This window comes from Curcuma longa, chromosome 21, assembly GCF_044706935.1.
Source record: "Curcuma longa cultivar G26 ecotype Majalengka, Jawa Barat chromosome 21, ITB_CL_G26_1.1, whole genome shotgun sequence".
In the NCBI taxonomy this organism is placed as follows: domain Eukaryota; kingdom Viridiplantae; phylum Streptophyta; class Magnoliopsida; order Zingiberales; family Zingiberaceae; genus Curcuma; species Curcuma longa.
The window spans coordinates 7,808,030-7,834,028 of NC_133881.1; the positions used below are offsets into that span (position 1 = coordinate 7,808,030).

At 33.9% G+C, this 25,999-nt stretch overlaps 2 protein-coding genes across 2 annotated transcripts; both read left to right on the forward strand.

Moving 5' to 3' along the window:
• Positions 1–1,328: 1,328 nt before the first annotated feature.
• LOC141815131 (uncharacterized) lies at positions 1,329–4,580 on the forward strand. The gene is made up of 4 exons (XM_074703076.1): positions 1,329–2,220; positions 2,374–3,419; positions 4,264–4,310; positions 4,406–4,580. The coding sequence occupies exons 1-4, from the start codon at positions 1,329–1,331 to the stop codon at positions 4,578–4,580; spliced, it is 2,160 nt and encodes a 719-aa protein (XP_074559177.1).
• Positions 4,581–9,345: 4,765 nt separating this feature from the next.
• Positions 9,346–20,927, forward strand: LOC141814261 (uncharacterized). The gene is made up of 14 exons (XM_074702199.1): positions 9,346–9,609; positions 9,689–9,729; positions 10,224–10,293; positions 10,379–10,527; positions 11,012–11,107; positions 11,191–11,261; positions 12,068–12,129; positions 12,239–12,302; positions 12,390–12,474; positions 12,551–12,677; positions 12,808–12,893; positions 12,974–13,034; positions 13,614–13,759; positions 20,496–20,927. Exons 1-14 carry the CDS (start codon positions 9,534–9,536, stop codon positions 20,763–20,765), a joined length of 1,404 nt encoding a protein of 467 aa, XP_074558300.1. The 5' UTR covers positions 9,346–9,533; the 3' UTR covers positions 20,766–20,927.
• Positions 20,928–25,999: the final 5,072 nt, after the last annotated feature.

Genomic DNA, 25,999 nt, shown 5'->3' on the forward strand with positions numbered 1-25,999 from the left:
AATGTCGGCTGCATGGGCAAAGGCAGAATTTTGTTCAACAGTGGGCTAGCTCCAAACTCTCTAGACTTATCTATAAGTTGTCGTAGGCAGTGGCGGATGTATTGAGGGGCCGGGGGGGGGGGGGGGGGGGGGGGGGGGGGGGGGGGGGCCATGGCCCCCCCGGCCCACGTACAGGTTAGTGGAATAGTATTTTTTTTTTTTGCCGTTGCCGATTAGGATGAAAAAAAAACCTAAACCCTTGGCTTCCTCCCTCGCTCGTCCGTCCGCCGAAGTGCCGAACTTTTTCCATCTCCGAAAGACCGAAACCTTTTCCTTCTTCCTCCTCTGCGCTCGCCGCCCACCGACCACGTTCTTCCTCCTCTTTTGCACTGCCGCTGCCGCCGCCGCATCTTCCTTTTCCTTCTCCTCTGCTCTTCTGCGACTGCCACCGCCGCCGCATCTGCTTTCCTCCTTCTCTCCGTCGCCGTCGCTGGGGCAGTAGATATCATCAATTGATCTTGTTGATGCCAGGTGATAAAACATTTCTAATTGATTTGTTCACCTCTGAAATCATATTGTTGATTTGTTCAGTCTTTTGCATTATTGAATTTCCCAAAAAGTGATTATTGATGTCACTGTTTACTTAAAGATTTTAAGAACTCCATTTAATTGATTAGACTGGTATATGCTGCAACAAATGGAGTTTGATCCATGGCATTGTTGATAAGAAATGTGAAAAGACTCAACAGATTCTAAATGCTATTATCTGGATAGTTATGTATGTACGCCCATTTTATCATATTTTTATTTGAATTGTTAAATAATGGATTATTAAGTGGGAGATCTTTCAAAGATAACAGTAGCCCAGTAAGGTCTGATTATCTGTTATCTGTGTTTGACAATCTTTTGAAATCTTTATTGCTTAAAGCATTTTGATTCAGTATCTTGCATTTTAGTCTGTTAATTTATTTTTCCTGCTTTTTGTGTCGAGTTATGAACAATAGCACACTTTGAACAATAGCACACTTTGACTGTTATTAATTATTATTCACCTATTTGAAATAATTCCAGCTTTTCAGTATTAAAGGTTTCAAATGGGGAAAACCAAAACGATTGATAAATTTTTTCAAAGGAAGAGAGCAAATGAACTTGATCCAGCGGCTCTTATAACTTCATCAACAAGATCAAATAACAATAATCTTCCACCTGAAATTCTTCCTAAAAGATTCAAAAATACAGAAGTTGAAGTGGTTGATCTCAATTCTTTAGAGCGTGATCTAGGATTGCGTCAACAAATATGGGAATATCATCCTAACCAACATGAGGAAATTCGTCGAGCATATTTGAATATGAAGGCATATCAACCTATTCTTCGAGAATATCCCTTAAATAAAAATATCAAGCACCCTCGAAGATTTCAATCTACTTGGTATGAACAATTCCCTTGGTTGGAGTATTCACCAGCTAAAGATAAAGCATATTGTTTTCCATGTTTTATCTTCAACAAGCCATCAGGATGCTCAAATCAAACTGCATTTACTGTTGATGGATTTGATAATTGGAAGAAAGTTCGAAATGGAAAAGCTTGTGCTTTCCTAGGCCATATAGGGAAAGATAATGTATCTTCACCCCATCGTAATGCTGAAAAGGCATGTGAGGATCTGATGAATCAACCACAACATATATCAAGGAGATTCGATAATTTTAATGATGAACAAGTAGCAACTAATCGTCTTCGGTTAAAGGCTCACATACATGTGGTGTTGTTTCTTGCACTTCAAGGAATTCCATTTAGAGGGCATGATGAGAAAGCAAGTTCATCTAATCGTGGTAATTTTCTTGAATTTTTGGATGTGTTAACCAAGTACAATGACGAACTCTCACTGGCAATTGAGAAAGCTCCAAAAAATGCCAAATATACAAGTCACGATATTCAGAAACAAATACTTCATGTGCTTTCGGTGAGAGTGAAAAATGCAATTCGTGAAGAAATTGGAGTTGCCAAGTATTGTATAATTGTTGATGAAGCCCGAGATGAGTCAAAAAGAGAGCAAATGTCTATAGTATTGAGGTTCGTGGATACTAATGGATTCATTCAAGAACGTTTTTTTGGGCTTGTTCATGTATCTGATACCACGGCTTTGACTTTAAAGGATGCTATATATTCTGCTTTGGCTCACTACAATTTGGATGTTCAAAATATTAGAGGTCAAGGCTATGATGGCGCTAGTAATATGAGGGGTGAGTTTAATGGATTGCAAGCTTTGATTACAAATGATTGTAGAAGTGCTTATTATGTTCATTGTTTTGCTCATCGGTTACAATTGGCATTAGTAGCAGCATCAAAAAATGTGATACCTATTCATCAATTTTTTGACAAATTAACTTTTATAGTTAATATTGTTGGTTCTTCATGTAAACGTAATGATGAATTAAGGAATGCTCATGCTGATGATATTGCACATTTGATTGCTATTAATGAACTTGATACAGGACGTGGACTTAATCAGATAGGTACTTTACAACGAGCTGCCGATACACGTTGGAGTTCTCATTTAAGATCGTTGAAAGGCCTAATTAAAATGTTTAGTGCATCATGCATGGTATTGCTTAAGGTTATGGATGATGGGCTTCCTTCTCAACGAGCAGATGCAACATCTGTTTATGATGAAATGACTACTTTTGATTTTGTATTCATCTTGCATCTTATGAAAGAGATTATGGAGATCACAGATATTCTTTGTCAGGCTTTACAAAGTAAGTCTCAGGATATTATAAATGCAATGGAGCTTGTATTATCTACCAAGAATTTACTTCAACAAATGAGGGATAACAAGTGGAATGATTTACTTGCAAAAGTGAAATCTTTTTGTGAACTTCGAAATATTGATATTCCTGATTTCAATGCTCCGTATATTAACAGACGAGGTCGAGCTCGTGCTCGTCAAGATAATTTCACCATTGAGCATCATTATCAGGTGGACCTCTTTTATGCTTCAATAGATTCACAATTGCAAGAAATTAATGGGCGCTTTAATGATGATGCTATGGAATTGCTCATTCTTAGTAATGCCTTGAATCCTAAAAATGCAGTGGAGTCTTTCAGAATTGAGGATATATGTAAATTAGTTGAAAAATTTTATGTCCAAGATTTTACAAGTGATGAAAAAGAGCAATTGGAGATACAATTGAAGCATTATGAGTATAATATAGTCAAAGGGCCCGACTACAAAAATTTATCAACAATTCCAGAATTATGTCAATGGTTGGTGAAGACTAACAAGTCAGTTACATATAACCTTGTTTTTAGAGTGATCATACTTGTGCTTACTCTTCCGGTTTCCACTGCTACTACTGAACGATCATTTTCTGCGATGAATATCGTGAAAACAAGACTTCGGAGCAAAATGGAGGATGCTTTTCTCTCAGATACGTTAATGGTATATATTGAGAGGGAAATTGCTAAAAATGTGAGCATAGAAGCTATCATTGAAGACTTTGAAAATTTAAAAGAACGTCGAATTCCTTTTAGTTAGAGGTAAATGAAGAACATTATTTTTACATCCTCGGACTATTTGATGTATTTAACACCGTTGTGCATTTTGAACTCTTTGCACTAATCATTTTATTGCTTCGTGTGTATTTTATATGGAACAGGTAATTATCGACTGCGGAGGTGGAAAATGTCTCTCCCTAATACGTGGTCCTAGGCAGATTACTAATTCCACCGAACTTATTGGTGCAAATCTTTTAGAGATCTGTAGCAAATTAATTTCTGCTATCAAAATCATCAGTAGAGTTGATGGGTAACTGAACTTTTTACTGTGATGTTTTCTTATTACTTCATCTTGTTGCTAAGACTGAATGGTATATGTGGATAGAGGACACTGAATCTTCCAGTAAATGTTGTTTTCGTCTAAAAACTTTATTCTACCAAACCATTTTGGTTGCTAAGTTCAAACTTGGCCTTCGGGTTGTTGGTACTTTTAGTGCTCGTGCCTATACTTACAGATAGAAAATTGACTTTATCATACTGTGCCCATCTACCTTGTTTTGTTTTTCAAACTTTTGTAATGGCATTGACTTAATGGGTGGACCAATGAGAAGATTTAATAATTTGATCATTCAGTTGATGGTAATTATCGGCGGCGGAGGTGGTGGTGCATTCATCGGCGTGGTGCTATGAAATCCTGGATCCGCCCCTGGTCGTAGGGATGGTGGAGGAGTACCATTCATCACCTTCAAGCAATGGCTTCATGATCTTTCTTTCCTTCTGCTCTGTAGGAGACAGCTGTTCCTCCTCCTTCATTCAGTAGAGTTCCAAAGTATCGGTAACTCATGAACGGAAATCCTTTGGGATCCGCAGCATACCATGGATGGAACTCCCGATTAAATGTGTAAAATTGGGACGAGATGTGGGGTGCAGGGTCAATGCGGGGTGTGACGACAGGGACGATGGCGAGGTCATCATTGAGGGAAGAAATGAGAGGCTGATTTGTGATAGAGAATGGGGGATTCTAGTCTCTAATCAAGGTCACCTCCTGGTCAATCTCCTCTTCATCGTTAGGATCCTCCTCATCATCATCTTCGTCGATGTGTAGGAGGGAAGACAAAGGGGATCGGGAATGCACAAGAGTTCCAGAGGGGAGAATACTCGGGTCGTCGTCTTCATCATCCCTAAAGACTAATCCATGGTTTTGATGGCGGTGGAAGGAGCCGAGGAACTCAGAGACATCGGGGAACTACCAGGGGCGGATCATGGATTTCATAGTGGGGGGGGGCCGATAATTACCACCGCCGATGAATGCACCACCACCTCCGCCGCCGATAATTACCATCAACTGAATGATCAAATTATTAAATCTTCTCATTGGTCCACCCATTAAGTCAATGCCATTACAAAAGTTTGAAAAACAAAACAAGGTAGATGGGCACAGTATGATAAAGTCAATTTTCTATCTGTAAGTATAGGCACGAGCACTAAAAGTACCAACAACCCGAAGGCCAAGTTTGAACTTAGCAACCAAAATGGTTTGGTAGAATAAAGTTTTAAGACGAAAACAACATTTACTGGAAGATTCAGTGTCCTCTACCCACATATACCATTCAGTCTTAGCAACAAGATGAAGTAATAAGAAAACATCACAGTAAAAAGTTCAGTTACCCATCAACTCTACTGATGATTTTGATAGCAGAAATTAATTTGCTACAGATCTCTAAAAGATTTGCACCAATAAGTTCGGTGGAATTAGTAATCTGCCTAGGACCACGTATTAGGGAGAGACATTTAAAAAAATCAAGAAATTTACTATTTTTTGTGGTGAAGCTCTCGGTTGATTGATCTCGCCGCTTGCTTCAGTTTCGACGCATATGATGTTGCTTCAATCTCCTTGTCGGTATGAAATGGTGTGCCGTTTAGGGTTTTGACAAGAAAATGAATATTGTTGTGTTGTGAATAAATGGAGAAGGAAACCTTAGTGAACAGATGGGGAGAAGAAGAGAGGAGGTGTCGCCGGGAAGAAGAAGAAAGTCGGACAGCTGGTGTCGCCGGGAAGCCCTAGATCGCGAACAGTTGGGGAGAAGAAGAAAGGAGGCTCTGCGCGCGTGGTGAGCAAAGGGGGAGAAGAGGAGAGAGGGAAAGGGTAAATTTGTAAAATCATGTATTGGGGAGTTGAAATTGAAAATTGGGAGTGCATATAAACAAATTCATGGGTGGGGACTAACCACAAAGAAAAGTTTTCCATTGGATATTTTTAAGCAAGTCTCCCACAAAATAATCATAAACATGATAGTTATATAAACTGACAAAATACAAACTAATATCTATCATCAATACTTACATTATTAAATTGCTTCCAAATTTCTTCCTTTGTCTCAAATCTTTTACTCCCAACATGTCATTGTACTCTATTTGCATTCTTAAATAAATCATAACACAAATTAATGTTACTCTTCAATGTTTTCGTTCTATTCTTCAAATGGTCATTAGTGAAATTTTGTCTTCTCACTACAAATGACAATCATTTCTTTGTATGCAGTCGAAATGAAAGTGTTACTTACTTGATTACCATTAACTTGTTAATCTAATATAGCATCTATAAATATGTTATCCATTTCATCATTCCACTTAATCATATCCTTCTTGACTTGTTCGACCGTAGAACTCATTTCTAGTTAATATTCGTATCAAATTCACACGTGAATATGAAAAAATAAATCTTATACATAATTATAAACTCGTAACATTCAACTATATAATATTTGATTAACAAGCATAATCAACAACAACGAAGCATAATTCATGCATAACAAATAATATTCAATCGAAAAAGATCTAGCATTAAGATTTAGCAATAGCATGTTTAAAATATCACTTTATAATATTAGAAGTATAATATAATATAAAGTCACACATACTCAATATGCTACATCATGACATTCTCATAATTTTCCTAATAAAGCCTAATAATAAGTCTTCTTTGTTTGATGCACATCTCTATGACATTTACAGTTATAATATAGACTAAAAAAAAAAGGATAGTCCAGTGCACGAAGCTCCCGCCATGTGGGGTCCGGGGAAAGGATCCATTGTACGCAGCCTTACCTTGCCTTTGGCAAGAGACTGTTTCCAGGATTTGAACCCGTGACCTCTAGGTCACATGGCAGCAACCTTACCGTTGCGCCAAGGCTCCCCTTCTTTATAATATAGACTACTATAAAAAAATTCAAGATCATTAAAATGGAGATAGAAATCGGTATAGATCAGTAAGATCTTTGATTAAATGCGTCCCCGGGGCAATGGTGCAACGGTAGGACATCCGGGTTAGGGAAATCGTATTTGTATAGATCAGGATGCTGGGCAATTGGCCGATCTGGTGGTTTGATTAGATTATCATTTTTTTGATTAGACATGCATTTCCTCACTGGTCGAATAATGGATTAAAAACTTGCCTATTTTAAGATCAGGCCCGAAGAAATGAAGGCAAGAACACCAAACCACGTTGCAACAAAAGACAGTGAGGACGACTGGAGTGGCGACGTACGACACTCACAACAGCAATCGCGATAATAGATGCGGGGAGTGGAGCAATCACAAGAGAGTTGTCAGCGGGGAGCAACATTAATTGCGACTGCAATTGCGAGAGCCGTCACGAGAACAAATGAGGGCAATGAAGCAATTGCAGGAGAGGAATCGATGTGGAGCAATCACGGAAGATGTAGGTAGTGGAGCAATCACGTCGGCGGGGAGCAAAACAGAAGGAGGAATCGCAGCTCAAGGAGGTGTCGCGAGGGAGGAGTCGTTGAAGAGAAAAAGAAAACCTAGAATTATTCGCCAAAGGATTATGTTTTCCATCCTTTCTAAATTTTTAATCAGGTAAACGATAGAAAATTTTCTTTAGCGGATAAATTTTCCTAATTTTCTAAATCGTACATCATACTTTCTATTTTACCAAAGTATATATATTTTTCTCTAAAATATCCTTCCTAACCATTGTAATCCCAAATTAACATTGTTTACTTGTAATAACCTTTTTAATTTATCTATCTATCTATCTATCTATATATTTTAATTCTTAAGCATTTGCATCGTTACATTCCTCATGGTCCTCTAAATTTATCCATTTCTGTATTTTTTAATTTGGAGACTTAATAAAAAATTTAAAATATAAAAGAGTATTAATAAAAAATAAAAAAACTTTTTTGAAAATTTTTTAATAGCTAACTCAAATCATTGATGGATTTATACAAGTCAAATTCAATCTAAATCTTATCCAAAAAGTTTCTTCCACCTCCTTTGCCTCACCATGCTAAAAAAATTCTTGACTTTTGATCATTATCGATAGAAAAAATTAGTTTAAAGTTTAATCTTCTTTACATTTGACATAATATATATCTGGAATTTAATAATTTTGATTCACTTTAGACAATACTAATACTTTTATTATGCTCCTTTAATTTTGTACATATTAAATTTTAATATTATAAAAATATTTAAGTTATTAATGAATTTTGATTAAAATTTATTGATATAGATTAAAAATAAAGAAGATTTAATTTTCATCATTCGTTAAATCTTAGTGTGAAAACAGAAAGTAGTAGCACGCTTCCTATGCTCAAAATAATTTCATCTTTTTATTATTTTGTGGTTTGATATTTATTATTATTATTTCTTTAGTATCATATTGCTAAAGTTATTGTTATTTCATCCGACTATTAACTAATAATAATAAATATTTGGACCATGATTAATTCTTTTAATTTGTTGTAGTGTGTCTGTCATAACAAGTTATTTGATTCGATCAATGCATTTTTGAAAACCTTAAATTAGGTTAAGAAAGTTAAAAATATATTTTCTTCTTTTATTATTTTTGATTTGGTATTTATTATTATTTAATTTTTATTGGCATTATTATATTCGAATTATTGTGTTATTTCACTTAGCTGTTTAGTAATATGGAGAATTCTTAACTAAAATAAAATTTGTAGGTATGATTGATTCAGAAATTTAAAACATTTCTTATAAATAATATGTAGACTTCGTAACTATTATAATAGATTCTTTAATTCAATCAATGACTTCTTACAAATCCTAAACTAGGTTCAGAAATTTAAAACATTTCTTTTTGATATTCTTTATTATTTATTAATAATTACTAATATTTATTATATTATATTACATTACTAGAGTTATCATTGTTATTTCACTCGTAATATGAGAAATACTTAATAGACAATAGAAATCATTATTGGGTTATAGTTAAATTTTTAGTTGCTATTGATTCCTTTTCATAGTTATTGTAGCTGATTCTTTTACTCTCAGATATGATTGAGTTAATTATTATAAGACAGATTTATTGTAGTTGATAATGATCGAATAAGCCCTCCTCATAGTGATCAACGCTTTTTGATTTATTTTGTCACAAATGATCATGAAATTGATTGTGTGAGACTGTTGGGATGACATATTTCACTTTTTACTGTATTGTAGTTTATTCTTTTATTCGATCAATGTTTTTACGACTCCTCTTGAAAATCTAAACTAAAGTGGCAATGTGGTTTAGATTTTTTTTAATTTTATATAATATTTATTATTATTATATTATTAAAATGATTGTTATTAGCGGTTGTTAAAGATAGAAAAACCACTCAGTAATAGTCAATTTTTTAACGATGCCGATTTTCTGAAAATCCTAAATCATCAGCGTAGTTCAGAAATTTAATATATACTTTTCTCCTCCTTAATTTTTAATAATATGTTTTAATATTATTTTGATATTTATTATTATTTAAGTTAAGGTTTTGCCGTGATTGTTTACTAATCTCCCTTTAGACTTAGTATGATTCGATCAACGCCTTCCTAAAACCCTAATTACTTGTTCTGATCGATTCTGCAACTGAATTCTTAGGCGCCGATCCACCTAGTTCCATCTCAAGCGGGGGATCGATTTTTAGAAGCATTGTTATTGGTTGATATAGTGCGCCTAAGCAGCACCAGTCACGGCTCTTCTTCCTCTGATTTGCTTGGGTTGCCTGCTGGTAGTTCCGGTGTTCGTATGGAGCCTCGCCTCGGCAACAAGTTTCGCATTGGTCGCAAGATTGGAAGCGGTGCCTTTGGGGAGATATATTTGGGTCAGTGTTGCTTCGTCACCTGTGTTTCCTTTGCAAGAGCTTTTGAGGGAGTTAACACCGATTATGTTCTTGGTTGTAGGTACTAACACCCAGACGAATGAGGAAGTTGCTATTAAACTCGTGAGTACAAATCTTACCTTTGTTCTTGTTATTATGTTCTCATTTATTTCACACGTTGGAGTGTTCCCAGATGGCTTGTTATCACATTTGCTACTTTTCTGGAGTGCTCGCCTTACCTTGTTTTACACAGAATCTTTCCATATTATGTTTTTTTTTCTTTTAGTTCAAATTATCCTGAGTGGACTACAACGAGTTTGTCTGGACCTCTAGAGATTTTGTGTATTAGCCTTGACTTAGCTTTGTGGATTTCCTAATTACAAGAGAAAGGAACACAATCTTTCTGTGATATTGGTGCTAGTATCAATTGGAGTTACAGTTTAGTCTCTCTTATCCTTTTTGTTTTGTTTTGTTGTCTTCATGTTTTTTTACTTGTCATGATGATGCTAGATGTCTCAATTAGTGTGTTGGATGCAGTTGGGTGATAGGCTGTGTAACACTTATATCCTCTTACATCAAATTCTTATATTTAGTATGCATACAATTCTTCTTACTAGGAAAACACCAAGACAAAGCATCCCCAGTTGTTATACGAGTCAAAAATCTACAGAGTTCTGCAAGGAGGAAGTAAGGATATTTCACTATCAATTCTGTGTAAGGCAGTTTATTTTACTTTTCAACTTTCTTATCTATTTTTTTTGTCATTGCATAGCTGGAATTCCTAATGTGAAATGGTATGGAATTGATGGTGATTATAATGTCCTAGTAATGGATTTACTAGGACCAAGTCTTGAAGATATGTTCAACTTATGCAACCAAAAACTTTCTCTAAAGACTGTTCTGATGCTTGCAGATCAGATGGTATGTTTTGGCCATGCTTTCTCCTTTTGATTTGACATGCTAGTGTACTTTTCAACAATGGGGACTCTCTAATCTAAATCTTTGCCTATCCTGATTCTTTTCTACCGTAGCATTTTTTTGTTTGTGATTTTCCTTTGTGAGATTTCACATCTAACATTTAGCTTTACACGTATACCTCTTCATTTGTGTAATTTTTTTTATTTCACTTGGGTGCCTATCATATTTTTTTCTTTTTATCAACAAACTTAAATTACAATTACATTTTTCTATTTCTTCTACCCAAATAAATTGTTTTATGCAATATGCTGTGAAGGCCTATTTCCACAATGATAATGTCTTTTCCTATTTGTCATATTGGATATCTAGTTATGAGAGATTATGCCCTCTTTTGTAGACAAGAGACCATTTTTTGTCTTAACTTTTGTTTTCTCTTATGTTGTTCTAGAGTAATAGAGTGGTCTTTGTTGTTCTTCTTTGGTACTAGATTAATAGACTGGAGTTCTTACATTCTAAATCATTTCTTCACCGAGACATTAAACCAGATAATTTTCTTATGGGTGTTGGAAAGCGATCTAACCAGGTATATCCATAATTCTTTTATACCTTTCCCCTTGATTTATTATTAAACAATTTTTCATTCTTTATTTTTTTATTTCCATCTAGGTGTTCATCATTGATTTTGGCCTGGCCAGGAAGTATAGGGACAGTTCAACTCATCGGCATATTCCATATAGGTAAGATATGATCACCTAAGCCATTATTAGATGCTTCTAAGATCATTAGATTGTCTTTTTATCCTTAAAAGTTAATCACAGCATTTCTTCCAATTCTTTTATAAGATGCAAATTTTGTCACATGGTGACAGTTTGAGGAAGTATTGTAACAGAAGGCATTTTTTTTTTCATTTTGCTGCTTAATGTAAAGCAAGTACTCTTGTGGTTAGAACTGAGAATATCCATTTTGCATTTTGCACCAAGTATTTTCATTAGGAAAGTTTAGAAAAGGCCACAAGAAAAGGGCATAAAACATATCAGGGAGGAAAAAAGACCATCATACAAAATAGAACATAGGCAAATTCTAAGTTTCATTTTAAAACATATCAGGGAGGAAAAAAGACCATCATACAAAATAGAACATAGGCAAATTCTAAGTTTCATTTATCGTATTTGAAGTGGAGAAAATACTACTACTTAATTAAGTTTCGATGGTGCATCTTATATAGTCAAGTAGTCCATGCCTAAGTTATATAGTACATATCAATCATGTTGAATTAGACAATTTGGTAGAAAAACATGCCAATATTAGGAAGTGAATTATATTGAGTGATGACTCATTATAAAGTCAATGCGTAATATCTTAAGAACCAAAATGTGAAATCAAATACATCATCTGAATTTAAGTCTAATCATGGTGCATCTTATTATTTTGAATTAGATAAGATCATGCTTTTACATCACCTGAATTTAAGTCTAATCAAATACCATGCCTTTTACAAGTTTGAAATTATTTCTTTTGTTTTGATGTTCATATTTATTTGCAGAGAGAACAGAAACTTGGCAGGGACAGCAAGATATGCGAGTGTGAACACTCATCTTGGCATTGGTATATTCAATATTCTCTGATTAAGCTTACTTGTATAAGCTTTTCTAGCATCTCATATAACTTTTTCAGTCCTATTTTTGATTCTGATGGTTATCTTTGTTGTGGTAAGAACAAAGTAGGAGGGATGATTTAGAATGCCTTGGATATGTCCTTATGTACTTTCTAAGAGGAAGGTTTGTTCATTTTGTCAACCTTGTCTATCTCTCGAATATTTTATGTTTTTTTTTAAAATTTGTTACTTCTTTGCCTTTTTCTCTCAGCCTTCCATGGCAAGGTCTTAGAGCTGGAACAAAGAAGCAGAAGTATGAGAAAATTAGTGAGAAAAAAGTTGCCACATCAATTGAGGTAAGCCCCTCATTCATTTGGTGAATTTGAAATATCTATTATCTCTCACCAATTATAACTGAACACATACTGTTAGGCTTTGTGTAGGGGATTACCTTCAGAATTTGCTTCATACTTCCATTACTGTCGCTCATTGCGATTTGATGATAAGCCTGATTATGCATATCTTAAGAAATTGTTTCATGAACTTTTTCTTCGTGAAGGTTTGTTTTCCTTTCCATTTTGTCAAACTTTGTAATAATTTCTTGATGGCAGAATGTCATGACTAATCAAGCTGTAAATGCTTAGAAATCAAGTGGAATTGTAATTATTTGTATACAATGATAAATGCAGGTTTTCAGTTTGATTATGTATTTGATTGGACTATACTGAAGTATCAACAGCGGTCAGAAATAGCTGATGCCCCCCCACGTGCTATTGTCAGCACATTCGATGATATTGTTGGTTATTCTGTTTTACTAAATTGACTGGATAAGTGATAATCTTTTCTACTATCTAGGGTCTTGGTGCTGGTCCAGGCTCTGACACGGTTCCTCCTTTCACTAATGTTAGGCAGTCAGGTAACTCTCATGCTTTTGATTCATTCATTCATCGATGGGGGATATGCACCCATATTTTACACCCAAAATCCCTTGCACCAATTTTGACACTATAAGATCTTGGTAAGAGAATGATGTTTAAGAAACCTATGTGCTCTTGAGTATGAGTTCCCACTTTTAACTGCCTATCTAGGTTCCTACTGTGTATATCTGATATTTATACTTGAGTTACAGTTGACAGGTAACATGTATCCTCATGTCAATATACTGACACATGTAAATGCAAAAATAGTATGCGTGCATGTCTGTGTGCTCTGCCCATATCTGCGTCTTTGTATTTATTGTTACATGCTTTGTCCATCATCTTTGGAAGATATACACATTTGCACAAAAATATTACTAATGCCCATACTTAAATATGCAATGCAAAATCTCACTCTTAATTGTCTTGACTCTAATCATTTTTATGCGGATAGATCCATACCATTTCTTACTTTAACTTTCACTTGATAACTAAATCATTCCTCATGACTTGCAAAACTCATTAACATGCCTTTTGATCATTTAGCATGTTAAAGAACAATTTATCTATTCTTCCAGGTGGTGAGGAAGGGCGAGCAAGTGGTTTGTTTAAAGTAGATCCTTCTCATTGTGTAGAACTCACACCTCCAGCTGCAAATGTTAGCAGCTTGGCAAAGCAGAATACTCCAGTAGCTAATGATCCATCTGTCAGTAAGGATGCACTGGTGATTTTGTTGTTTTATTTATTCTTTTAATTCTTGCTTAATTTAGTAATTGAAGCTGTATTCTGAAGTATTCTTTTAACCATACTATCTTGTATTTTTAAGTATCTAGGTTTTGTTATCTCCAATATAATTACACAAAAGGAAAACAATAGTAATAATTTTGAATTAGAAATTTTTAGGGATGTAAATATAAATATTAGGGACCTAATTATATACATCATTTGTTATAGGGATTTAAGCGTAAATATAATAGCAATGAGTGATATAATTTAGGAGCTATAATAGACATCCACAAGTTTCCGTTTCTCTTCCAACACCACTTATGTTCAAGTTGGTTTCCTTATTAGTTATTATCTAGGTGGATGATATAATTACATTTGATGATGATGCCGTATGGATGTTGAGGCTAAAAGTCTATCTTTATCAAAACTTTTACACTATGGATCTAGGTGCCATGAGGTATTTTCTTAGCATGAAGGTGCTTGTTCAGAGTATTAATTCAACAGAAATATGGTATTAATCTCTTTGAGGAAACTAGTATATTGGGAACTAAGACAATCACTACTACATGTTCAAATTTCAAACTGATAAGGGAAGCCATAAATTTATCTTGGAAGGTTTAATTGAAACTAAATTATTAAAATATTAGCAGCGAGCATGAATAATTTGTTTCTTGAGATTTCATGATCATTTGTAACCCTTGAAAATTTAGTTGTAGTTAAAAGAATGCCCTTAAAAGATCTTTAGTATTGGGATCTAGGTTACCTGTAGATCTTGGAGTATACTTAGATCTAACTATAGTCTATAGATGGTTAAGAATTGATGGTTCGATGATTCAGACTTGCTAGTTCGATGGTTTGAAAAATCTCAACCCTTAACATAAATCTTAAAGGCAGATATGGTTCATGATTTGGAACTGTCGGTTTTGGTTCATTACGATTCAAGATTATTATTTATATTTTATTTTTAAAAAAAGTATTTTAAAAATTATAAATGTGGAAAAAGGAAAAAAAAGTTTGAACTCGTTTAAATATGTAAGTTGCCTATGTATCCCTTAGGGTATAAGAGAATTAAAACTCATATAGTTAATTTACCTTTTTACCTTTATTACCTTAGGAAGTGGTGTTGTTTACTCACTTCCATTTCCATTCCATGTTCCCCCAGTGGTAGTTCCTTTGGTATCAAAATCTTTTATTTTGTCATCTAAAAGTTGCATTCCTTATGCTCTTTTTATAGCTCTAGTCTAATAATTAAGTAAAACTTGAACTTTTAAAGAGTCGGAAGCCAAATTAGATTTGTCTTTCATTTAAGATAATACTTCTAAATTTAAATGTTTGTTCTACAACATTGGTTGATACAGGACAAGCTAGAATCTTATTTGCTATGATAGAGTAGATGGGATAACATTGGGTCTTTTGCATGGTTTAAAATCTTGACTAGTATTAGAGTTTTGGTTTATGACCGGAACGATATGATTTCAGTACCGTATCGTGCATTACCGATATGGTTTCGATATTAATCTAAATATTTTAAAAATTAAAAATACAAAAAAATAAAAATAAAATAATTTTGAAAAAAAGAAAAAAATTGGGATCGCAGCTCCTCCATATGATAAATAAATAAAAAAATTTATTATATAAATTTGGAATTGATATATATATCTATATATACAATAACAACCAAGTGTTATCCCACTAGGTTGGGTCGACTTGAATTTATATATATATATATATATATATATATATATATAATTAATAGGATCGTTTTAATTAGGGTTTTATTAAACCTCCTATTAATAGCTAGGAGTTAATTGAAATTATTAATCAAAGTTTTAATAATTTTATTGGAGCACCCCATTGTGCTCGCGAGCAACCTTGCCGCGACTTGTGGATGTCGTGGTGGCCTTTGCGACGCTGCAGAGGTCACTACGGGATCGCGACACCTCTATGACCCCTTTGCGACTTGCGGTGCTGGTGCTGGACGGGTGTCAGCGGTGAGCGGAATGGTAAATTTTGTTCGATTCACCCGACACGACATGAAATTTTAAACCATGGTTTTGTGTAACTACTATCATATAATATTAAAATCCAATTCGTTATCTGTTTCACTAAAATCAAAGGAAAATGTCAAATAATTCTTAAGTTCCACCCTCTTAATTGTCATTGTTTTATAATTATCTTCACCCTTATTGGAATAATGTATTATAGACCACTTGGCTTTGCATTTGATACTAATGAATTTTTTATCTAACATTAATATTGTTATATCTTAGTGTGATGAGGCATATATGTCACACAAGTTATATTAATAAATTAATTTTATAAATTTTTATTAAACATATTATACAAGTTCAATTGAAGGGGAGTCTTTGTGCAACGGTAATGTTGCTGTCGTGTGACTTGTAGATTACGAGTTCGAGTCAAGGAAACAACCTCTTGCAATGTAGAGAAAGATTGTGTATAATAGACCTTTTTCCGAGACCTCGCATTAACGGGAGCTTTGTGCATCGAACTACCCTTTATATTATACAAGTTAATTGATCTCTATAAACTTAATAAATCAGGTGTTGAATGGATAAAAAAATAGAATAAGACTAATGAGTGACCTATTAAAAGAGTTAAATGGGATTAAGGGTGGGGAAAATATCGAAAATTTTGGTATACCGCACATACCATACTGATATATACCGTTCATATTTCATACCGAAAATTTTGGTATAGTATATACCATATCGAATTTTTCGGTATCGATATCGGTATAAGATTTATTATTTTCGATATTTTGATATATACCGAAATATTGAATACATTCTTTTATATACTATTTCGGTATGGTACTGGATTTTAAAATTCAGCACCACATTGGTGTTGGTTTTCGAAAACCAGAACTGAGGTTGGCATATATGGCAATAGTCATGGAAAAACCAGCATCACTTTTGCGACTTTTGCGTTTGTTTGAAAACATGAATTACAAAAAAAGTTACAAACAATATTTGCTAAAAATATAAATTACAAAAAAGTTGGCAAACAAATATAAAATATTAAGAATCAAAGCGAGAAAAACCTATAGGAGTTATCGGGAATCAAATTTCTGACTAACATACTAAACGAAAAGGCAAGATTGAACAAAAGGTGGAAGCTTATTGGAGGTTAAAATTTTCTCATTCATGACTGTTAACATATAGTCTGTGATATATAATCAAATAATTATGTTATAAACCACAATTTAATTAAGTGAAAAAGAGTAGAAATTAGTTTTTATTTAGGGATAATTAGAGTTTAATGGTTCTTGTTGAATTTTAATCATGTGGTGTTGGTTTTCGAAAATCAACACTATGGTACTGGATTTTAAAATTCAAAATCAATGTGGTGTTGGAAATTAGACAAATATATTTTTTCTTTTATAATTTTAGTATATCAAAAAATATTGAAATACCGAACAATTTTGATATGAATGGTATGAAATTTAACCATATTGAAAATTTGGTATATCGAAATTTCGTCACGGTATCGGTATATATTTTTCAAATATTAAAATTTTTGGTATGCTATACGATATGATATAAAATTTTTGGTATGATATACGGTATGATATAAAATTTTCGATACGATATGGTATACCGCCCCTAAATGGGATTAATAAATTGAATAAGTTAAAGGTGGAATAGTTCCACATGAGAAAATTCAAGACAAATAGGTTGAAAAATTGACTTCAATAGAAAGGTGAAATAATCTCGTATTGAAAATTTTAATGCAAGTGGATTGGTTTATATTTAATCACACCATTAAAACCATTAAAATGTTATGAATATTATTAAAGAGAGATTTTCATTTCATTGATTAAAAAAAAATCTAAAGTAGTTAAAAATATATTAAAAAAAAACATAAGTGAATCGATGAATTGGTAGTTAACCATTGGATCAATGGCTTATTATGGGTCAAAATCGTAATTGGATGATCTCTAAACGTGTTGGTTGTGGTTTAGGCCCATTGAATTAGGTCAACGGGTAACCAGCTTGTTGACCCGGTTACGATTTTGGGCTGGGTCAAGTTTGGACCCGACCTGTGGATTGACAAGGTGAAGATTTATATCATATTATCGTGCCATTCTAGGAGGTAATTTGATTTCTAAAGTGCAAAAAAGTTGATTGTTGTAGCTAGAGTGAGTGCAAAACGGAGTATACGACTTTGACTCTAGATTTGTTGAACTATTATGAAGTTATGCTATGACAATTAAACTGCCATGCAAAGCCTCTAATCTATTGTTGCACGAGAGGAAAAATATATAAAGATATAAAGCTTGATTATCACTTTATAAGAAAGATTGTGCAATCCAATAAACTTTTCACATTGTTAATAAGCTTTAACGATGCACTAGTACATTTGTTGAACATGCTTGTAAGCAATTATAAGATTGAGCATTTCCATAAAAAATTGAGTTTTTGAAATGTTTTTGAGCCTGTTTGTCTTGGAGTCTTAGAGTCCTAAATGTAAATACTAGAAGTCTAATTATAAGTATGACATTACATGGATTAAAGTGTAATATTATAGTGATGAATATTACTAGAGGAGGCTACTTAAGAAATAAAAGGAGGCAATTAAGAGTGCGGGACCCTGGGAAAGGATTAGACCATATTGGGTCTATTATACACAGTAGACTCTTTCCGTAACTCGAACTCGTGATCTCAAGATCACATGATAACAATTTTAATGTTGTGTCAAGGCCCCCCTTTAATTACTACTATAGTCACTTTTAATGCAACTCTGCGTATGCTTGTGACTTCATATGTAGAAAATGACACAATTACAAACAATTTATAAAATTGATAAATAAGACATTAGTGCTGCAAATACATTTCTTTACTCTTGCTAAAGCTTTAACAAAGGTAATCAAACACGATTAGCCGAAGTGGTAATAAGAAACATAAAATGCAATGCAACTCATATAATGTGATTTGGAATTCTCGTTCCTATTCCATGACCATGACACTTAGTTACTCTTGAATGCCCCACTATCTTTTCTCTTTGGATTGTTTTGGAGGTGGAAAAATTTCTTATCATAAGATGGATATAAGTAAAGACAAGCAAGACAATAATATAGGATATGAAATAGTACAAGGAAGCTCAAATAATATCATAATTTTGCTTAGGGTTCACTAGTTGATTCTCCTTATGTAGCCTTGGTTCTCTTTATATAACCTTTAAGGTGTCTTTAATAAATGACGCCTCAACCTTTAATCTGCTAACAGATCTAAATCGACTTGGCTTGACGCTAACCAATTGTTGTCCCAAGCAAGGACTACTTGAGTCTATCGATGCCAAGTCAAGTAGATTGCCTCACTTTTTCATTATGGTCAGAGTTGATTTAACTTGTTCAATCGACTGGCCAGCCATCTCAACTCAAATAAGAAACATTTTTGTTTGCGAGCTATTAAGTTTGAGTCGACTCTTTTGTTGACTCAGTTCACCAGTTGTTCTAGAACACCTTCTGGCAGATTGGATCGTTGGCTCCAACTAATTTATTGGTCGAGTCCTCGCCTAAGTTAAGTTATCTTAAACCCAAAATATCTTTTATAAAGAAAAGTTTACCTTTTGCAGCTTGACTTTTATTACTCAAGGCATCTTCCATCAAGTTAAATCTCTTGGATACATTGATTCCTCAACTTGTTCCGCATGTCATCTCTCACTCTTTGTTTACGTAGTTCGCCTCTTTCTAACTGTGTTAGATGCTTTTCGTCTTGCGGTACCACAGATGTCTCATTTCATTATTCTCCGTTCTTTAGTGGACCTTGGGTCATCAAGTCAATCAACTTGACCATGCCAAGTTAAGCTCTATGAGCTTTTCCAATTCCATTCAATGTTTCTTGTCTCGTGGTCCCTTAGAGGCCTCATACATCCTTCTCCAACTCCAACAGACCTACAACCATCGAGCCTACTAACTTAGCTGCGCCACCAAGTCATTATCCACACTCAACCTAGTCAAGTCATAAGCTCCATGAGTTTTGTTTTCATCCTATCAACTCCCTTGCACAACTCAACACACACATAAAATACACAAGTAAAACTATCTCACAACCCTTCCCTAACACCTCAAAATCATGGTTGAACTCGACTCCTCGGGGCATAATTACACCAACACACACAAGAGTCATGATTTTTTGGTTTCAGTTTTAAATCAACCATTGTTTAAGATTAGGATGGTCTTAAATAAATTTACTATGGTTGAAATTCTTGAAGTGCTTCCAGTGACCCGCCTATACAATTTCAGAATTGTCTGCAAATATTTAGGAATCAAGACGAACTGCAGTTTACATATTTATGGAGATTTATATCTGCAACTTCAAATTTCTGATTGTGCAAGTTTATCCTGTTTAATCTGTTACCGAGGTTATAATTTGCTAGGACATATCTTGTAAGTTTGTTAATTTTCTTATGTAAAAATAGATGATGGTTTCTCATATGGCTTCCAGTGACCGGCCTATACAATTTCAGAATTGTCTGCAAATATTTAGGAATCAAGACGAACTGCAGTTTACATATTTATGGAGATTTATATCTACAACTTCAATTTTCTGATTGTGCAAGTTTATCCTGTATAATCTGTTACCGAGGTTATAATTTGCTAGGACATATCTTAAGTTTGTTCATTTTCTTATGTAAAAAATGGATGGTGATTTCTCATATGACCTTTTTTTTCTTTACACTGTAAGTTCTGATCTTGAATGCATACATATTAGTTTTCCAGTTCAACTTCTTTGGGACGGCCAAGCAAGTGCTCAAGGGAAGCTGCTGTTTCTGGTAGCAGAAGTATGGTTGTCTCAGACGTGGATCAATCTAAGAGTCAAATTGCAGAGGCCATCTTGGGGACTTTTCGTAAACTTTCAAATGATCAAAGAAATGCACAAACCAAGATTGTGGAGCCAAGACATACTTTCAGAAGAGATCTATCCTCTAAGTATCACGAATCCACACTCAAGGGAATCAAGATTCTAAATCTTGGACAGTGAGAAAATGAAATAACCTACAAGTGCTGACAACTCTAATGTTTGTCAATATAATCCAATTCGTGAATACTCTCCTGTATATCACAAAGAATTCTCCATCTCGTCTTTTTCGCATCAATTGTTAACAATGCAAAATATTATAAATTTAGAAATTTCTTATGTTTATATACTCGTAAAGCCATCATTTTAGAAGCCTTGATTACAGACTCACACGAGAAGCCTTCTGTATATTTATCACTGAATTGGCATTTTATCAAAATTCTTATACGAGTTGAATCCTAATGGCAAGTTATTATTAAGGATAAAATCAGTACAGAGAAGTTGGTTGAGATGATCAAGACGGGAAAAACTTGGTCGAGTTATAGTATGGGTTAGATTTAGTTGGTTGAGCTGCAAGAGTTTGTCCAAACAAATACCTTCGTCTTGTAATATTTCTCAAGGCCAAACGATGGTACTTAAAATCTTGTTTGCCTTTTGAGTCAAAGCAATGGGCTAGGATAGAATAAGCTGTTTCATTTTGTTTCTTCGATTTTTGCAAATAATACAAACTCAAATACAAGGTTCAATTTAATTGGATGTATGTGATCTTCTGCAAACATCGAGCAGAAATAAAAGGTTGATATACGACACTACCAAAAAGGTGTAACGCTCTACACAAAATCATTTTTTTTTTTACTTCACAACCCACAACATATCTAGTGCATCACACCTCTAGATTTTCTAAACTACTTTAAAAGAGACAGTAAAGTAAACTTCTATAACATGTATGATGTACACCAGACCTCATCGTAAGGATGAGCTACGGAGAAATCTTTTCCCCTCGTGATTGTGATAGTGATAAAATACGCAAAGAAATAAATAAAAGAATCAATTTTAAATGCCAATAGGAATAAATATTTTAGAGATGCCTTTTGAGTATGTATAAATTTTATTCTGAATTTATCTGATAGATAAATCAAAAGGTAGGTTATAAGTCCGAACATCTGAATTATAAAAAATAAAAAAGATGAGTTATGGAACACTTGATGAAAACGATCTCAATTAGACTTCTCCCTAATTGAGTCAATCTTAGCAAGGATCAGTTACAAAGCTTGTCATGCTAAGAATGAAAAAAAAAATCTAGAATGATAGAGTTGGAGGAGAATCAAGTATCGAGGTGAAGGTTTGATACTTTAGAGCAGACTTTAAGTCCAAGGAGAAGACACTAACCTATTATAGAGTTCCTTCTGACTTTGAATACAAAGCCATAGCAGTTCCCTAGATCTAGGAGTGATATCACTAGAGTTAACCCTAATAAAATCACTATAGTTAATACTTCTAACAAGCATAGAAGGACAATTAGAAAGATATCTAGGGAATCCCTAGTAAGTATATAATAAATCTAAAAAGCTATAATATGTATTGAGTTTCTAAAAAAGTGATTTTATCATACCAAATGATATATGTATTAACTATTTATGGAAGAGACTCAACCATTATAAAGTACATACATTTAGATGGATTACAAGTTAGAAGCGTCTAGCCTTATGTCTAAAAATGCATGAGCAAAACTCAAACTTAGGATTTGATAGGTTGTGTCAATTTATGATTTTGGCACTTTGAGAGAGTCAACGCTTTGTATCATTGATAGGATTGATTATATACCATTCCATGCTATATATGCTTCTATGTGTTTCTCTTGCTATGGTATAACTGTTAGTAGTAAATCTAGAGCCAATTATGTGATAATTGACTATGGACTTTTGTATCATATTCTATTATTAATAAAGATAAAGTTTGATTATTATATTTATTTCATATTTATGCCAAATGACTAAATATAATAATATTTTTGAGTAGTAGGTTTTAATCTACATCATATCAATTAGTTGAATTGATAGTGAGATGATGTAGAGAACACTATTCTTAACTATTCTTAGTCAAACATTAATATTCAAGAACAATATTAATGCATTGAGACTAGTATGTAGGTCAATTGATGGCTTGATCTCACAAGTCATGGATATGTGATATCACGTTGTGATCCGCCATAAGAAAGTTTCATGGATCGTTATATGAGTGTCATAAACTTTCTCATGTGACTATTAGTATGAATATTCGTTAGACCTGAAATCACTACGGTTTCCTATATAAGGAGTTGTGTACTTTGGTATCGTCAAACGTCACCCGTAACAGGGTGGACTATAAAGGCGATCACTGCGTATGCAACGAATTATACGGAGAGATGTGAGTGATGTAGATGAGATCTATCCCTCGCATATGACAGGAGTGATATCTGTGGGCTCCTTGATCGAGTAGGACTACTAAATGCATGATCATGCTCAAATGAGTCAATATGAGATATTGAGCTCATTTGCTTGAGTGAGTCTATCAAGGATCAAAAAACACAAATATTGATATTGAGGATGACATAGTCTATGCCTCATAATCAATCTAGATATCGAGGATAGAAGGACATCATCATACATTATGGTAGTCACAGAAAGGTTAGGTCGGATCTCGACTTTCTCGTCACTTGGGTAGCAATGATGCATTGCTAGATGTCGTTCATTGCTTATGTATCTAAAGCAGTTTAGACACATTACCAATGTTACGAGAACCTATTGAATTAAACACAGAGGATACGATGCTTCGGAGATTGATTGATTTTAGTTTGACTAAAATATGATCCGAATTGGATTAATTAAGTTAGACTCAAGTGAATCCAATTGGATTATGATATTAAGTCTAATTTGAGTTAGACTCATTTAGATTAGACTCAACCAAGTTTGAATGAGATATTGATTCATTAAAATATTTAATTAATTAATATAGAGAAAGGCTAAGAGTTTTTCTCTTTATTGGATGAAGAGCCAACATGAGAAATATGTGTTCTATTTGGGTTTTAATTGGTTTTAATGTGGGGAAGCTAAAGAGGTAAAAATCTTTCATATTCATTAGATGAATATAAAAAAATTTTCTTGTATTTTTCAAAAAGAGAACAATATATTTTGAGCTATCTTCTCCCTCTTGGTCGAACACTCATTTTCTTCCTCCTTGTTTTGATCGAATCTCCTTGTGTGACTAGCACCACAAAGGTGATTCTTCTTCGAAGCTTGAGATAGTGATTATGTGGATATATACGCATAGAAGCACAGATGCTTGAACGTGCAAGAGATTCGGCGAACCGAGAATGAGCGGGATAAGCGAAGGGAACACTTCAAATTAAGATATAGATCTATTAGATAGATAAATCGAACTTCGTATGAGTTTTTTTTCACAAGGATCGCTCGTTGGGATCCTATTTTCGTTACAAATTTTATTATTTGTCGTATAAGATTCCCCACACATGCACCATGTAATTAGGAGTTATATGTTGCTTTAATTTTTACCATGAGAGTTCTTTTTGATTTATATCATGAAAAATTGACACATACATTTTATGCCGTACTTATCTACAAGACACATGTATTAAATTAATTTCATGCAATTAGCAACAATTGATATCCTAAGTAGGAATGCCAATTAAGGTTGTCATAGGTTGATTTGCATGATCACCTAGTGTAGGGAGAATACAAGTCTTATCTCACAAAAATCATAAAGGTTAACTTGTAATGTGTATTAAGACATATAGATGCAAGTGAAATGTTAGGGTGATGAGTGAGGATTAAGGTGTGATTCATTAAGATGAATCGAACATCATCAAAACACTTGGTTTATGATTTGACTAATTATGGAAAAAGCTTATGCACAAGGCATATGCATATAATCCAAGAATCATAGTTGGAAATTATTTAAAAAAAAGCTTTCTAAAAACTTAATTTACCGTTGATAGAAGTTACCATTGAGGACTTTGATAAAAAGTTGGGGTAAAACATTGAATATTTTAATGGTTTCAAACTTTATGTCATTTTTTGAAAATGAAGATTATTTTCTTAGAAAATTATTTTTACTTGATAATTCTTAAAATAAATAATATCTTATATGAAATTACATATATATATTTTAGAAAATATAGATATATTTATGAGTTTTTGAATTTGGATTGTTAAAATTTTCAAATAGTAGTTAACTAGGCTTAGAGCAGTTGAGTGGAAGGTCATCTAGTCGATTGACGCAATATGAAACACTATGAAATTTCAATTTAAGTTGAATTATGGTATGTTAAGTGTTTCATATCCTAATCCATAGTATCTAGTCAATCTCAAAGCTGTTGATGGCTCAAAGTTTGTAAAATCGGAGAAGGATGATGCATCCGAGGGACCATAGGATGAGGAGCATTGGAATATGACAAGTCGAGGAGGAGATTTACATAAGAAAAGACAAGAACGATGCTTAAGGAGGAGCCATAGACTCAAAGCATTTGAGGGATACAACTTTATGATAGAAGACCTTAAGATTTAAAGATACTCTAAGTAAGATGAGTAGAGTGATTTGTATATATGGGGTGGAAGATAGATAAGCAACTTAGGCATCCTCGACCGTAGAACTAGTTGGAGTTAGGATGCTAGTTGACTGATTGTGAGATTCAATCAACTGGTGATCTAAATATACATATATCCCAATTTAAATCTGTTTGGGGTATTATGATTGAATAAGTTGACTAATGGGTAAGAATCTATCAACTTGATGGTATCAGACTTAGCAAATGAAGAGAAGGTTGTACAGTTAACTAGGCAAGTTAACTATAATTCATCTGAGGAAATAGAATGGTTCAAAGTCAACTGGAGGAGTTTTACGGTCTGTTAGCTGCATTTTAGAATCTATCTGAGTTCGTTTTGACTTGGTTTACTTCGGATTTGTCATCGTATCGGGTTTATCGGATTTCGATTTACTCGATCCTGTTGTGAGATGGAGCTGTCACGGCAGAAGATCTCCGGGCAGTAAAGCTGTAAGTATTTCTGGTATATTTCTGCATTAGTTAGAAAAATTTATAGTGGTTATATATACCAGGTACGTTTTATTTTATTATATGGCCTCTATACTTCGAGGTCGAGGTCGAGGACGAGGTCGACGCCTGGGACGACCTTGTTGGTGCAATCTTTGCCCCAAGTGCATTGAGTTTCAATGTTTGGTTAAACCATGTTTAAAGTAAGGCAATACTTGTGATCTAACATGTGCGATGCAAGTTTGCAGGAAAGTCTAAGCGTAGTCTTGGCAAAGAAAAGTCCAAGTGTAGTTTTGGCAAAGGAAAGTCCAAGTGGGAAGTCTTGGCAAGGAAAAATCCAAGTGGGAAGTCTTGGCAAGGAAAGTCCAAG

Coding starts and splice junctions, on each gene's coding strand:
- LOC141815131 (XM_074703076.1), top strand. CDS start 1,329: ATGAAGGCATATCAACCTATTCTTCGAGAATATCCCTTAAATAAAAAT. Junction 3,420..4,263: donor TTCTCTCAGATACGTTAATG/GTATATATTGAG, acceptor TCTGCTCTGTAG/GAGACAGCTGTTCCTCCTCC. Junction 4,311..4,405: donor AGTAGAGTTCCAAAGTATCG/GTAACTCATGAA, acceptor TGTGGGGTGCAG/GGTCAATGCGGGGTGTGACG.
- LOC141814261 (XM_074702199.1), top strand. CDS start 9,534: ATGGAGCCTCGCCTCGGCAACAAGTTTCGCATTGGTCGCAAGATTGGA. Junction 12,475..12,550: donor AAGTTGCCACATCAATTGAG/GTAAGCCCCTCA, acceptor ACATACTGTTAG/GCTTTGTGTAGGGGATTACC. Junction 13,760..20,495: donor CTGTCAGTAAGGATGCACTG/GTGATTTTGTTG, acceptor CATACATATTAG/TTTTCCAGTTCAACTTCTTT.